Genomic DNA, 17281 nt, shown 5'->3' with positions numbered 1-17281 from the left:
AAATACCCTGAAGACCCCCAAACACCTGAAATACCCTTCAAGGCCCTGAGGCTCAAGAAGACCCAAAACATCCTGAAGACCCAAAACACTCTGAAGACCCAAAACACCCCGAAGACCCAATAGACCCCAAAGACACAAAAAGACAAAGACCCTTAAAGACCAAGAAGAACGAAATGGCCCTTAAGACCCAGAAGACACAAAAGACCCTGAAGACTCAAAACACCTCAAAGACACAAAATACCCTTAAAGGCCCAGAGGATCCAAAAGACCCTGAAGACTCAGATGGCCCTGAAGACCCAAAACACCATGAAGACCCAAAAGGCCAAATATGCCTACCCCTCTGAAACGACATGTGGTGAGGCGCACGGAGCGCGCCGAGTCACGCGAGTAATCACAATACCAGAGTCTAGTTTTTTCATTTGGGGCTTAATTCCAACCTAAAAATAAATAAATAAAACCAGGAAGGAAGCAGGTATGATAGATACGGCAATGTACTCTCCCTGGGACAACAAGTGAAGAATGGTAAACTGAGTCGGAGCTGGTATATGGGTTATAAGATAATGGATAAAGATGGTCACTGATTGAGGTGTACTAATATTTACATTTCCAAAGGAGTGTCCAAGTCCATTATAACACCGATGGAGTCTCTGCCTTTTGGCAAGAACATTAAAAACTTTCCACACACCTGTATTCGTGACATGCTCTTCCCCTTCGCCACGTGGCATCACTTTATTCCTTTCATTGGCTGTGATATTTTCCTGCCTTCTCGATCACGTGAAGCCCCAAAGTTTATGAATAGTTGGAACATTTCACTCCAACAGCAAAACTTAATAAACAAAACTTAATAAACAAAGCTATTTTCCAATTGAGGTTTAATTTCCCTCTAATGTGCAACTTTCCTCAATCATTACCTGGGTTCTTGAGGCTGGAAATTAAATCCCATCACAACAGCATCAACTCCCACAGGTGGCAAGGGAACAGCAAAACAATCTTGGGCATCACATGGCCTTCCCCAATTTCTTTAACCCCAACGCGAATCACGGCCCGTGTTGCTCGATCCACCGCTAACGGTTTATACAAACCACTTTAACCCAGAAATGGCCTTGGAGATCCAAACATTACATTCAAAATCAGCCAGAGACAAAACAAGATGGCTTGTACCTTCTCTTTCAAATCTCCAATTACAGTTCAATTGGCTCATCCCATTAAACAGCACGAGTTAAAAAAAAAAAACACAAATTAAAAGTTGCAAACAATGCAGAAATGAAATTTGAACAAACCAAACAAAAATAGGGGCAATACCCCTGGGACTCACCTGGTATAATAAACAGTATACTGCACCGACTAAAGATATTTTAAACCAATTTCAATGGTGACTAGAAGACAGGGCAACATGTAGAATCATACTAACATAATCATAAGACTTTAAACAAACAAATGAAAATATACCTATTTTGGGGGCAACCTCACCCCGTATACCCCCTCAGACTCCAATTTTTCTAATGCCTTGAACAAACTTTGATACAACACGAGTGATGAAGGTTGTGGTCAAGTTTCATGGAAATAGTTTGTGTAGTTTCAGAGGAAAAAGCAAATTCCTATTTTGCGGGGTCAAACCTGGATCCACTTTGACCCCCAGTAGACCCCCTTAGACCCCCATCTTTTTCATGCCCTGAACAAACCTGAGTTGTAACATACCAAATATCATTTGTGCCAAGTTTGGTCACAATCCCATCAGCGGTTTCGGAGAAGTTGCAAGTGTTTACGGACGGACGGATGACATGCCATCGCATAAGCTCCCTGGAACTACTTTCCAGGTGATCTAAAAAGACAACCCCAATATATCAATAAACTGTTTATGTTCATTTGAAGACTTGAAATAGTTGGGATACTCTATCATATACATACACCCAATCCACCAACCATCAAGGAATTGCTTCCAGTTCCGAACTATCCAATACTAGTAATCGGGCCTCTTCAAAACCCCAAATAAAAGATGTTTAGCTTTAGGTTATCAAATGATCATACAAGGTCCATCCTCCTTCAATCCCTCTCCTCAAACAGCTATACTGCACAAAAGGCCGAAGGTCTGAACTCTTGGCTTTGCTTCCACATGTCATGTTCCAGACATATCCCATGATGTCCCCATCTTACCCATTCTGACTAGACTCCCGGGATGGTAGAGAAAATTCTGTCCGGCGTCGACCCTGCTTCGGCGATTGGCCGCCACAGACAAGCATCCTCCGTCGATCCAACCTTTCCTTGGAAAATCAGAGCTACTCAGTCTACAAGGTCTGTTGTCCAAAGCTTAATGGAGTATTGCTCTCTGGTATGATCTGGTACTCCAGCATCACACCTGTCTCCTGGATTCTGTGGAATCTGGAGCTCTCAAAATTATGGGAATATCCCATGTGGAGGCCAGTGCAGTGGATGGGGTCTTGGATGCCAGGTAGATCAGTTGTCTGTCCATTTTCCATCGTCTATCCTGCAACATTGCTCCTTCCGCTCTGTCTTCCAACCCTCACCAGAAATTCCAGGACGAATGCATTCTTCCCACACTCCCTCCTAGTTAAACTTCCAACATCCAGGCTCACTGTCCACCTAAACTCATATTCCTCACTTATCCATTATATGGCACCACGGTCATACTATTACTCCCTTCTGAAATGAACCTTCTGACGTGCCGATTTCAGTGTTTCATCCACTTCTCTTCCTTTCCAGTTTGTCTATCCCCTTTGCTCCTTGTGGCTAATTAATGCGCTACGACCTCAATGTTAATTTTGAATTGCTCTTATTGAGAAAAATAAACACCAAATTCAAAAATAACACTGCAACTGCTTTCCACTTTATTGCATCAGCACAGAAATGCCTACATGGTATTACTGAGGAAAACAAAGGCCACGACTCAGTACTCTTCAATGTATTCTTCTTCACCATCCGTCGAGTCAAGGCCGACCTCCTTGTAGTCCTTCTCCAAGGCCGCCATGTCCTCTCGAGCCTCGGAGAACTCGCCCTCCTCCATTCCCTCACCCACGTACCAGTGCACGAAGGCACGTTTGGCGTACATCAGGTCGAACTTGTGGTCCAGGCGTGCCCAGGCCTCGGCGATGGCCGTTGTGTTGCTCAACATGCAGACTGCACGCTGCACCTTTGCCAGGTCACCACCAGGAACCACACATGGTGCTTGGTAGTTAATTCCAACCTAAAAACAAAGGTCAAACAGGTTAAAATTGGATAGTCTCCCTCTACATTTAACTGAATGGTAAAAAGTTAAACACCTTGAATCCGGTGGGACACCAATCCACAAACTGGATGCTGCGCTTGGTCTTGATCGCAGCAATGGCGGCATTGACATCCTTGGGGACCACATCTCCACGGTACAGGACACAACAGGCCATGTACTTCCCATGTCGAGGATCGCATTTCACCATCTGGTTTGCAGGATCAAAGCACGCGTTGGTGATGTCGGAGATGGACATCTGCTCGTGATAAGCTTTCTCTGTCGAAATGACTGGAGCATATGTAGCTAGAGGGAAATGGATGCGAGGATAAGGAACCAGATTGGTCTGGAACTCCGTGAGGTCAACATTGAGTGCTCCATCAAAACGTAGAGAGGCGGTGATTGAAGAGACTATCTGCCCGACGAGACGGTTCAAGTTGGTGTAGCTGGGACGCTCAATGTCGAGGTTACGGCGACAGATGTCATAGATGGCTTCGTTATCAACCATGAACGCACAATCGGAGTGCTCCAGAGTGGTGTGAGTAGTCAGCACGGCGTTGTAGGGTTCAACAACGGCTGTGGACATCTGCGGAGCCGGATAAATGACAAACTCCAGCTTGGACTTCTTGCCGTAATCTATTGACATTCGCTCCATGAGTAGAGATGTGAAGCCCGAACCCGTTCCTCCACCAAAGCTGTGGAACACCAGGAAGCCTTGCAGTCCTGTGCATTGTTCAGCCTATAATTTAATTAAAAGAAAATTACAGCATTTGCCATTTTAATTCAAGTTTGGTCCTCAAACCTCATGCATTCATTAAATCGCCATTTCAAAACACCTGTACTATTTGAAGGACACAAAGTGAAACATTTTACCAAAAACTCAGATTACGTGCTAAAACAAACAAAAAAATGTCCTCAAGGTATCTTATAAACTAGAACAATACTTCGACGTCACGACGTCGACCGATATGCCTCCGCCCACATTATTACATCATTATAATACTTGTGCCAAGTTTGATTTAAATCCATTCAGCTGTTCTCATTTTATCACATTTTTACCTCAAGACCTCTGACCTGTGACCGATTGATGCTATAACCCAATCCGTTCATTTTTGCATCATATATACTTGCACCAAATTTGCTCAACATCCCATTACTGGTTCACAAATTATTGCCGTAACAGGATTTTTACCAAACATGACCTCTGACCTTTGTTCTCGTGACCCCAAAATCGAATCAGGTTATCTTTGCATCACAATATATAATTATAGCAACTTTAGTCAGAATCCCATCATTGGTTCATAAGTTAGCTAATTAACAGAATTTTACCTAATATATGACATTTGACCTCTTGACCCCAAAATCTAATCAGTTCATCTTTGCATCATAATATATAATCATAGCAACTTTGGTCAGAATCCCATCACTGGTTCACAAGTTATTGCATTAGCAAAAACCTCTCACTGACGGACGGACAAACTGAAAACAATGTTCTAAGCCACCCTCACCCCATTCCTTTCACAAACTGACAATTTTCCAATATGTTCACCCTTTTATCGCTTTCAGTATTTGCATCCTCAGGTTTATGAATTTGTTCACCACAACTCTAACTCCGCTACGACCCACCCCTCATCCCCTTCCCATTGGTCTAAAACCAAAATGGTTGCATTTAATCGTGTGCTGTATATTATTTGGCCAGGTATTACTGTACCCTGTGAAAATTAAGCTTAGTAGGTGAACTACACTCCCTTACGGACTACGTTACAGGAACGATACTTACTATTCTCCGGATGCGGTCCAGAACCTGGTCGACGTACTCCTTCCCAATGGTGTAGTGCCCACGTGCATAGTTGTTGGCTGCATCCTCTTTACCAGAAATGAGCTGCTCAGGATGGTACAGGTATTGGTATGTTCCCACTCGAACCTCGTCTTAAAAGAAAAAAAAAACAACAAAAAACAAACAAACAAACGAAAAATCGGTCAGAGACTGAGGACTTGCCAGAATGTACTTTTTTATCGGCCATTTTGGATCAAGTTTTTCGGTTTTCCCAAGATGGCGGCCGTACCAAGTGACCAATGACATCATTATTTGTTTTCTAAACTAATTTATTCCTAGATTATGCTTAATAAATTTCATCTTCATCGGATGAAGTTTTGTACTTGTCTAATTACGACGTCATAATGGAGGCACCTATGACATCATCATTAACAAATTTTATTCCCCATGGAGAGTTCCTTACAATGAGCCATGTCTCAATTTTTTCTATTCAGCACTCTCGGAGATATAGAGGTGCAAAGTTTTACCGTTTTTCCAAGATGGCGGCCGAACCACGTGACCGATGACGTCATTATTTTTTCTCCACCAGTTTATGCCACATGGCGCTCAAGAAATTGCATCTTGACCGGATGAAGTTTTGTACTTGTTGAATTATGACGTCATAATGGAAGCACCAATGACATCATCATTAACATATTTTATTCCCCATGGAGAGTTCTTTACAATGAGCCATGTCTCAATTTTTTCTATTCAGCACTTTCGGAGATATGGAGGTGAAGTTTTTCGGTTTTTCCAAGATGGCGGCCGAACCACGTGACCGATGACATCATTATTATTTTTTTGTCTCCACCAGTTTATGCCGTCATGTTGCTCAAGAAATTGCATGTTGATTGGATGAAGTTTTGTACTTGTCGAATTATGGAATTATGACATCATAATGGAGGCCTTGGGCCGAGAGAGTTAAAAATTGGGCACAGTCTATTCCAGGGCAGGACAAATATGTGTGTAAAGTTTGGCGATTCTACGTGCAACGGTGTAGACGTAGTGCTGCGAACAAACAGACAAACAGACAGACAGACAGACAGACAGACGAAAAATCGGTCAGAGACCGAGGACTTGCCGGAATATACTTTTTTATCGGCCATTTTGGACAAATATGGCAGCCGAACCACGTGACCGATGACGTCATCATTATTTGTTCACTATCATCTATTTTGTCATCATTATATAAACTAATTTATTCCTAGATTATGCTCAAGAACTTTCAACTTGATCGGATGAAGTTTTGTACTCGTCAAATTATGACGTCATAATGGAGGCACCCATGACATCACCATTAACACATTTTATTCCCCATGGAGAGTTCTTTACAATGAGCCATGTCTCAATTTTTTAGATTCAGCACTTTCGGAGATATAGATGTGCAAAGTTTTCCGTTTTTTCCAAGATGGCGGCCGAACCACGTGACCGATTGCGTCATCATTGACATATTTTATTCCCCATGGAGAGTTCTTTTCAATGAGCCAGGTCTCAATTTTGTCTATTCAGCACTTTTGGAGATATACAGGTGCTAAGTTTTTCGGTTTTTCCAAGATGGCGGCCGAACCACGTGACCGATGACATCATCATTGACATATTTTATTCCCCATGGAGAGTTCTTTACAATGAGCCACGTCTCAATTTTTTCTATTCAGCACTTTGAGATTAAAGAGGTGCAAAGTTTTTCGGTTTTCCAAGATGGCGGCCGAACCACGTGACCGATGACGTCATCAATTGGGCACAGTCTATTCCAGGGCAAGACAAATATGTGTGTAAAGTTTGGCGATTCTCCGTGCAACGGTGTAGACGTAGTGCTGCAAACAGACAGACAGACAGACAGACAGATGAAAAATCGGTCAGAGACCGAGGACTTGCCGGAATGTACTTTTTTATCGGCCATTTAGGACAAATATGGCGGCCGAAACACGTGACCGATGATGTCATCATTAACATATTTTATTCCCCATGGAGAGTTCTTTACAACGAGCCATGTCTCAATTTTTTCTATTCAGCACTTTCAGATATGGAGGTGCAATTTTTTCCCAAGATGGCGGCCGAACCACGTGACATATGACGTCATCATTAACATATTTTATTCCCCATGGAGAGTTCTTTACAACGAGCCATGTCTCAATTTTTTCTGTTCAGCACTTTTGGAGATATAGTGGTGCAAAGTTTTGCCGTTTTTCCAAGATGGCGGCCGACCACGTGACATATGACGTCATCATTAACATATTTTATTCCCCATGGAGAGTTCTTTACAATGAGCCATGTCTCAATTTTTTCTGTTCAGTACTTTCGGAGATATAGAGGTGCAAAGTTTTTCGGTTTTTTCAAGATGGCGGCCGAACCACGTGACTGATGACGTCATCATTAACATGTTTTATTCCCCATGGAGAGTTCTTCACAATGAGCCATGTCTCAATTTTTTCTGTTCAGCACTTTGAGATATCGAGGTGCAAATTTTTTCGGTTTTTCCAAGATGGCGGCCGAACCACGTGACCGATGACGTCATCATTTGGGCACAGTATATTAGAGGGCAAGACCAATATGTGTGCCAAGTTTGGCGATTCTACGTGCAACGGTGTAGACGTAGTGCTGCAAACAGACAAACAGACAGACAGACAGACAGACAAATGAAAAATCGGTCAGCGACCGAGGACTTGCCGGAATGTACTTTTTATCGGCCATTTAGAACAAATATGGCGGCCGAACCACGTGACCGATGATATCATCATTAACATATTTTATTCCCCATGGAGAGTTCTTTACAATGAGCCATGTCTCAATTTTTTCTATTCAGCACTTTCGGAGATATGGAGGTGCAAAGTTTTTCGGTTTTTCCAAGATGGCGGCCGACCACGTGACATATGACGTCATCATTAACATATTTTATTCCCCATGGAGAGTTCTTACCAATGAGCCATGTCTCAATTTTTTCTGTTCAGCACTTCCGGAGATATGGAGGTGCAAAGTTTTTCGGTTTTTCCAAGATGGCGGCCGACCACGTGACATATGACGTCATCATTAACATATTTTATTCGCCATGGAGAGTTCTTTACAATGAGACATGTCTCAATTTTTTCTGTTCAGCACTTTTGGAGATATCGTGGTGCAAAGTTTTGCCGTTTTTCCAAGATGGCGGCCGACCACGTGACTGATGACGTCATCATTAACATATTTTATTCCCCATGGAGAGTTCTTTACAATGAACCATGTCTCAATTTTTTCTGTTCAGCACTTTCGGAGATATGGAGGTGCAAAGTTTTTCGGTTTTTCCAAGATGGCGGCCGAACCACGTGACTGATGACTTCATCAGTAACATATTTTATTCCCCATGGAGAGTTATTTACAATGAGCCATGTCTCAATTTTTTCTGTTCAGCACTTTCGGAGATATGGAGGTGTAAAGTTTTTCGGTTTTTCCAAGATGGCGGCCGACCACGTGACTGATGACGTCATCATTAACATATTTTATTCCCCATGGAGAGTTCTTTACAATGAGCCATGTCTCAATTTTTTCTGTTCAGCACTTTCGGAGATATGGAGGTGCAAAGTTTTTCGGTTTTTCCAAGATGGCGGCCGAACCACGTGACTGATGACTTCATCAGTAACATATTTTATTCCCCATGGAGAGTTATTTACAATGAGCCATGTCTCAATTTTTTCTGTTCAGCACTTTCGGAGATATGGAGGTGTAAAGTTTTTCGGTTTTTCCAAGATGGCGGCCGACCACGTGACATATGACATCATCATTAACATATTTTATTCCCCATGGAGAGTTCTTTACAATGAGCCATGTCTCAATTTTTTCTGTTCAGCACTTTTGGAGATTTCGTGGTGCAAAGTTTTGCCGTTTTTCCAAGATGGCGGCCGACCACGTGACATATGACGTCATCATTAACATATTTTATTCCCCATGGAGAGTTCTTTACAATGAGCCATGTCTCAATTTTTTCTGTTCAGTACTTTCGGAGATATAGAGGTGCAAAATTTTTCGGTTTTTCCAAGATGGCGGCCGAACCACGTCACCGATGACGTCATCAATTGGGCACAGTCTATTCCAGGGCAAGACCAATAAGTGTGCAAAGTTTGGCGATTCTACGTGCAACGGTGTAGACGCAGTGCTGCAAACAGACAGACAGACAGATGAAAAATCGGTCAGAGACCGAGGACTTGCCGGAATGTACTTTTTTATCCGCCATTTAGGACAAATATGGCGGCCGAACCACGTGACCGATGACGTCATCATTAACATATTTTATTCCCCATGGAGAGTTCTTTACAATGAGCCATGCCTCAATTTTTTCTATTCAGGACTTTTGGAGATGTGGCGGTGCAGAGTTTTTCGGTTTATCCAAGATGGCGGCCGACCACGTGACATATGACATCATTAACATATTTTATTCCCCATGGAGAGTTTTTTACAATGAGCCATGTCTCAATTTTTTCTGTTCAGCACTTTTGGAGATTTCGTAGTGCAAAGTTTTGCCGTTTTTCCAAGATGGCGGCCGACCACGTGACTGATGACGTCATCATTAACATATTTTATTCCCCATGTGGAGTTCTTTACAATGAGCCATGTCTCAATTTTTTCTGTTCAGCACTTTTGGCGATATAGTGGTGCAAAGTTTTGCCGTTTTTCCAAGATGGCGGCCGACCACGTGACATATGACGTCATCATTAACATATTTTATTCCCCATGGAGAGTTCTTTACAATGAGCCATGTCTCAATTTTTTCTGTTCAGCACTTTTGGAGATATCGTGGCGCAACGTTTTGCCGTTTTTCCAAGATGGCGACCGAACCACGTGACTGATGACGTCATCATTTACATATTTTATTCCGCATGGAGAGTTCTTTACAATGAGCCATGTCTCAATTTTTTCTGTTCAGTACTTTCGGAGATATAGAGGTGCAACGTTTTTCGGTTTTTCCAAGATGGCGGCCGAACCACGTCACCGATGACGTCATCAATTGGGCACAGTCTATTCCAGGGCAAGACCAATATGTGTGCAAAGTTTGGCGATTCTACGTGCAACGGTGTAGACGCAGTGCTGCAAACAGACAGACAGACAAACAGACAGACAGACAGACAGACAGACAAACAAACGAACAGATCAACATACTTGCCGGAATCTTTTCCGGCAAGTAACAAACAGACAAACAGACAGACAAACAGACAAACGAACAGCTCAACATACTTGCCGGAAAAAATTTTCCGGCAAGTAACAAACGAACAGATCAACATACTTGCCGGAATCTTTTCCGGCAAGTAACTAGAAATTGGTCAGAGACCGAGGACTTGCCGGAATGTAATTTTTTTCAGGGGTGTTGGTTGGAAGGGAATCGGATAATGTTTGACAGAGTTGTTAGTATAAAAAATACAATTTTTGACCTTGAGGTTGACCTTTCAAGGTCACTCAACGTCAAAGGTCATGGTGCCAAATGAAATGTCATATGTGACTTCCTATATGTCAGTAACAATAAGTGTATGCATATCTCTTGTCCTTTTAGAGTTATTGTGGTTTGACGTAGTGCTGCAAACAGACAAACAGACAGACAGATGAAAAATCGGTCAGAGACCGAGGACTTGCCGGAATGTACTTTTTTATCGGCCATTTAGGACAAATATGGCGGCCGAACCACGTGACCGATGATGTCATCATTAACATATTTTATTCCCCATGGAGAGTTCTTTACAATGAGCCATGTCTCAAATTTTTCTGTTCAGCACTTTTGGAGATTTCGTGGTGCAAAGTTTTGCCGTTTTTCCAAGATGGCGGCCGACCACGTGACTGATGACGTCATCATTAACATATTTTATTCCCCATGGAGAGTTCTTTACAATGAGCCATGTCTCAATTTTTTCTGTTCAGGACTTTCAGAGATATGGAGGTGCAAAAATTTTCGTTTTTTCCAAGATGGCGGCCGAACCACGTGACCGATGACGTCATCATTAACATATTTTATTCCCCATGGAGAGTTCTTTACAATAAGCCATGTCTCAATTTTTTCTGTTCAGCACTTTGAGATATCGAGGTGCAAAATTTTTCGGTTTTTCCAAGATGGCGGCCGAACCACGTGGCCGATGACGTCATCATTTGGGCACAGTATATTAGAGGGCAAGACAAATACGTGTGCAAAGTTTGGCGATTCTCCGTGCAACGGTGTAGACGCAGTGCTGCAAACAGACAAACAGACAAACAGATGAAAAATCGGTCAGAGACCGAGGACTTGCCGGAATGTACTTTTTTATTGGCCATTGAGGACAAATATGGCGGCCGAACCACGTGACCGATGACGTCATCATTAACATATTTTATTCCCCATGGAGAGTTCTTTACAATGAGGCATGTCTCAATTTTTTCTATTCAGCACTTTTGGACACATAGAGGTGCTAAGTTTTTCGGTTTTTCCAAGATGGCGGCCGAACCACGTGACATATGACGTCATCATTAACAAATTTTATTCCCCATGGAGAGTTCTTTACAATGAGCCATGTCTCAATTTTTTCTGTTCAGCACTTTTGGAGATATAGTGGTGCAAAGTTTTGCCGTTTTTCCAAGATGGCGGCCGACCACGTGACATATGACATCATCATTAACATATTTTATTCCCCATGGAGAGTTCTTTACAATGAGCCATGTCTCAATTTTTTCTGTTCAGCACTTTTGGAGATTTCGTGGTGCAAAGTTTTGCCGTTTTTCCAAGATGGCGGCCGACCACGTGACTGATGACGTCATCATTAACATATTTTATTCCCCATGGAGAGTTCTTTACAATGAGCCATGTCTCAATTTTGTCTGTTCAGCACTTTTGGAGATATAGTGGTGCAAAGTTTTGCCGTTTTTCCAAGATGGCGGCCGACCACGTGACATATGACGTCATCATTAACATATTTTATTCCCCATGGAGAGTTCTCTACAATGAGCCATGTCTCAATTTTTTCTGTTCAGTACTTTCGGAGATATAGAGGTGCAAAGTTTTTCGGTTTTTCCAAGATGGCGGCCGAACCACGTCACCGATGACGTCATCAATTGGGCACAGTCTATTCCAGGGCAAGACCAATATGTGTGCAAAGTTTGGGGATTCTACGTGCAACGGTGTAGACGCAGTGCTGCAAACAGACAGACAGACAGATGAAAAATCGGTCAGAGACCGAGGACTTGCCGGAATGTACTTTTTTATCGGCCATTTAGGACAAATATGGCGGCCGAACCACGTGATAGATGACTTTGAAGGAACTGCGCTCCAACGCGAGTCGAAAGAATTGACGCGACCAAAGACGGAATTCGTCCGAGTTGCTTTATTGAAACAAAACAGCTCAGGTATTCTGACAAGCCCGTTTTTCGGGCAACAATATATATATACACATTTATGTCGGGAAGTTTGCCCGGCAAAAGCTATACCGGGCATGCCCGGGTATCAAGGGCGAGCCTTGGAAAGGCGAGTCTGGACCTGCCCGGGCGTGTTTGGCTGCGGCCTGGCAAGTCGAGGCTGGGCGTGCCCGGGCGCTCTGGGCGAGCACTGGAAAGGCGATAGCGGGCATGCCCGGACGCTCTGGGCGAGCCCTGGAAAGGCGATAGCGGGCATGCCCGGACGCTCTGGGCGAGCCCTGGAAAGGCGATAGCGGGCATGCCCGGACGTTCTGGGCGAGCCCTGGAAAGGCGAGAGCGGGCATGCCCGGGAAAGACGAGACCGGGCGTGCCCGGGAGGTTCGGGCGTGCCCGGGAACAGTGAGTCCGGGCATGCCCGGGAGAGGCGCGTCTGGCCGTGTTCTGGCCGGTGCAAGGCGATTATGTACATCCAGCGGTAACCGCTACAACTTCATCATTAACATATGTTATTCCCCATGGAGAGTTCTTTACAAAGAGCCATGTCTCAACTTTTTCTATTCAGCACTTTTGGAGATATGGAGGTGCTACGCAAAATTTTTCGGTTTTTCCAAGATGGCGGCAGAACCACGTGACATATGACGTCATCATTAACATATTTTATTCCCCATGGAGAGTTCTTTACAATGAGCCATGTCTCAATTTTTTCTGTTCAGCACTTTTGGAGATATAGTGGTGCAAAGTTTTGCCGTTTTTCCAAGATGGCGGCCGACCACGTGACTGATGACGTCATCATTAACATATTTTATTCCCCATGGAGAGTTCTTTACAATGAGCCATGTCTCAATTTTTTCTGTTCAGCACTTTTGGAGATATAGTGGTGCAAAGTTTTGCCGTTTTTCCAAGATGGCGGCCGACCACGTGACATATGACGTCATCATTAACATATTTTATTCCCCATGGAGAGTTCTTTACAATGAGCCATGTCTTAATTTTTTCTGCTCAGTACTTTCGGAGATATAGAGGTGCAAAGTTTTTCGGTTTTTCCAAGATGGCGGCCGAACCACGTCACCGATGACGTCATCAATTGGGCACAGTCTATTCCAGGGCAAGACCAATATGTGTGCAAAGTCTGGCGATTCTACGTGCAACAGTGTAGACGCAGTGCTGCAAACAGACAGACAGACAGACAGACAAACAGACAGACAAACAGACAGACAAACAGACAAACAAACGAACAGATCAACATACTTGCCGGAAAATTTTTCCGGCAAGTAACAAACGAACAGATCAACATACTTGCCGGAAAAATTTTCCGGCAAGTAACAAACAGACAGACAGATGAAAAATCGGTCAGAGACCGAGGACTTGCCGGAATTTACTTTTTTATTGGCCATTGAGGACAAATATGGTGGTCGAACCACGTGACCGATGACGTCATCATTAACATATTTTATTCCCCATGGAGAGTTCTTTACAATGAGCCATGTCTCAATTTTTTCTATTCAGCACTTTCAGAGATATGGATGTGCAAAATTTTTCGGTTGTTCCAAAATGGCGGCCGCACCACGTGACATATGACGTCGTCATTAACATATTTTATTCCCCATGGAGAGTTCTTTACAATGAGCCATGTCTCAATTTTTTCTGTTCAGCACTTTTGGAGATATAGTGGTGCAAAGTTTTGCCGTTTTTCCAAGATGGCGGCCGACCACGTGGCATATGACATCATTAACATATTTTATTCCCCATGGAGAGTTCTCTACAATAAGCCATGTCTCAATTTTTTCTGTTCAGCACTTTTGGAGATATGGTGGTGCAAAGTTTTGCCGTTTTTCCAAGATGGCGGCCGACCACGTGACTGATGACGTCATCATTAACATATTTTATTCCCCATGGATAGTTCTTTACAATGAGCCATGTCTCAATTTTTTCTGTTCTGTACTTTCGGAGATATAGCGGTGCAAAATTTTTCCGTTTTTCCAAGATGGCGGCCGACCACGTGACATATGACGTCATCATTAACATATTTTATTCCCCATGGAGAGTTCTTTACAATGAGCCATGTCTCAATTTTTTCTGTTCAGCACTTTTGGAGATATAGTGGTGCAAATTTTTTCAGTTTTTCCAAGATGGCGGCCGACCACGTGACATATGACGTCGTCATTAACATATTTTATTCTCCATGGAGTGTTCTTTACAATGAGCCATGTCTCAATTTTTTCTGTTCAGCACTTTTGGAGATATGGTGGTGCAATTTTTTGCCGTTTTTCCAAGATGGCGGCCGAACCACGTGACTGATGACGTCATCATTTACATATTTTATTCCCCATGGAGAGTTCTTTACAATGAGCCATGTCTCAATTTTTTCTGTTCAGTACTTTCGGAGATATAGAGGTGCAAAGGTTTTCGGTTTTTCCAAGATGGCGGCCGAACCACGTCACCGATGACGTCATCAATTGGGCACAGTCTATTCCAGGGCAAGACCAATAAGTGTGCAAAGTTTGGCGATTCTACGTGCAACGGTGTAGACGCAGTGCTGCAAACAGACAGATGAAAAATCGGTCAGAGACCTAGGACTTGCCGGAATGTCCTTTTTTATCGGCCATTTAGGACAAATATGGCGGCCGAACCACGTGACCGATTAGGTCATCATTAACATATTTTATTCCCCATGGAGAGTTCTTTACAATGAGCCATGTCTCAATTTTTTCCATTCTGCACTTTTGGAGATATAGTGGTGCAAAGTTTTCCCGTTTTTCCAAGATGGCGGCCGAACCACGTGACCGATGGTATCATCATTAACATATTTTATTCCCCATGGAGATTTCTTTACAATGAGCCATGTCTCAATTTTTTCTATTCAGCACTTTTGGAGATATGGAGGTGCTAAGTTTTTCGGTTTTTCCAAGACGGCGGCCGAACCACGTGACCTATGACGTCAGCATTAACATATTTTATTCCACATGGAGAGTTCTTTACAATGAGCCATGTCTCAATTTTTTCTGTTCAGCACTTTTGGAGATATAGTGGTGCAACGTTTTTCGGTTTTTCCAAGATGGCGGCCGAACCACGTGACCTATGACGTCATCATTAACATATTTTATTCCCCATGGAGAGTTCTTTCCAATGAGCCATGTCTCAATTTTTTCTATTCAGCACTTTCGGAGATATGGAGGTGCAAAGTTTTTCGTTTTTTCCAAGATGGCGGCCGAACCACGTGACTGATGACGTCATCATTAACATATTTTATTCCCCATGGAGAGTTCTTACCAATGAGCCATGTTTCAATTTTTTCTGTTCAGCACTTCCGGAGATATGGAGGTGCAAAGTTTTTCGGTTTTTCCAAGATGGCGGCCGACCACGTGACATATGACGTCATCATTAACATATTTTATTCGCCATGGAGAGTTCTTTACAATGAGCCATGTCTCAATTTTTTCTGTTCAGCACTTTTGGAGATATCGTGGTGCAAATTTTTGCCGTTTTTCCAAGATGGCGGCCGACCACGTGACTGATGACGTCATCATTAACATATTTTATTCCCCATGGAGAGTTCTTTACAATGAGCCATGTCTCAATTTTTTCTGTTCAGTACTTTCGGAGATATAGAAGTGCAAAGTTTTTCGGTTTTTCCAAGATGGCGGCCGAACCACGTCACCGATGACGTCATCAATTGGGCACAGTCTATTCCAGGGCAAGACCAATATGTGTGCAAGGTTTGGCGATTCTCCGTGCAACGGTGTAGACGCATTGCTGCAAACAGACAGACAAACAGACAGACAAACAGACAAATGAAAAATCGGTCAGAGACCGAGGACTTGCCGGAATGTACTTTTTTATCGGCCATTTAGGACAAATATGGCAGCCGAACCACGTGACCGATGACGTCATCATTAACATATTTTATTCCCCATGGAGAGTTCTTCACAATGAGCCATACCTCAATTTTTTCTATTCAGGACTTTTGGAGATGTGGAGGTGCAGAGTTTTTCGGTTTTTCCAAGATGGCGGCCGAACCACGTGACCGATGACATCATCATTAACATATTTTGTTCCCCATGGAGAGTTCTTTACAATGAGCCATGTCTCAATTTTTTCTATTCAGCACTTTCGGAGATATGGAGGTGCAAATTTTTGCCGTTTTTCCAAGATGGCGGCCGACCACGTGACATATGACGTCATCATAAACATATTTTATTCCCCATGGAGAGTTCTTTACAATGAGCCATGTCTCAATTTTTTCTGTTCAGTACTTTCGGAGATATAGAGGTGCAAATTTATTCGGTTTTTCCAAGATGGCGGCCGAACCACGTCACCGATGACGTCATCATTGAGGCACAGTATATTAGAGGGCAAGACCATTATGTGTGCAAAGTTTGGCGATTCTCCGTGCAACGGTGTAGACGCAGTGCTGCAAACAGACAAACAGACAGACAAACAGACAAACAGACAAACAGACAAATGAAAAATCGGTCAGAGACCGAGGACTTGCCGGAATTTACTTTTTTATCGGCCATTTAGGACAAATAGGGCGGCCGAACCACGTGACCGATGACGTCATAATTAACATATTTTATTCCCCATGGAGAGTTCTTTACAATGAGCCATACCTCAATTTTTTCTATTCAGGACTTTTGGAGATGTGGAGGTGCAGAGTTTTTCGGTTTTTCCAAGATGGCGGCCGAACCACGTGACCGATGACATCATCATTAACATATTTTGTTCCCCATGGAGAGTTCTTTACAATGAGCCATGTCTCAATTTTTTCTATTCAGCACTTTCGGAGATATGGAGGTGCTAAGTTTTTCGGTTTTTCAAGATGGCGGCCGACCACGTGACTGATGACGTCATCATTAACATATTTTATGCCCCATGGAGAGTTCTTTACAATGAGCCATGTCTCAATT

At 43.1% G+C, this 17281-nt stretch overlaps 1 protein-coding gene across 4 annotated transcripts in view; it reads right to left on the bottom strand.

Annotated features, from left to right (window-relative positions):
• Positions 1 to 2823: 2823 nt before the first annotated feature.
• LOC137417175 (tubulin alpha chain) overlaps positions 2824 to 17281 on the bottom strand; it is a 40744-nt gene continuing 26286 nt past the window's right edge. For 3 of the 4 annotated variants that reach the window (XM_068102975.2, XM_068102977.2, XM_068102974.2), the window contains 3 exons: positions 5001 to 5149; positions 3279 to 3959; positions 2824 to 3202 (listed from right to left, as the gene is read on the bottom strand). In XM_068102975.2, coding sequence (XP_067959076.2) covers positions 2906 to 3202; positions 3279 to 3959; positions 5001 to 5149 — 1127 coding nt within the window. In that variant the 3' untranslated portion in view covers positions 2824 to 2905. The remainder of the gene's footprint in view (positions 3203 to 3278; positions 3960 to 5000; positions 5150 to 17281) is intronic. The other variant, XM_068102976.2, reaches the window with a different exon arrangement.

This window comes from Myxine glutinosa, chromosome 1, assembly GCF_964187855.1.
Source record: "Myxine glutinosa chromosome 1, kmMyxGlut1.1, whole genome shotgun sequence".
NCBI lineage: Eukaryota > Metazoa > Chordata > Myxini > Myxiniformes > Myxinidae > Myxine > Myxine glutinosa.
This window is presented reverse-complemented; position numbering and strand designations above follow the sequence as displayed.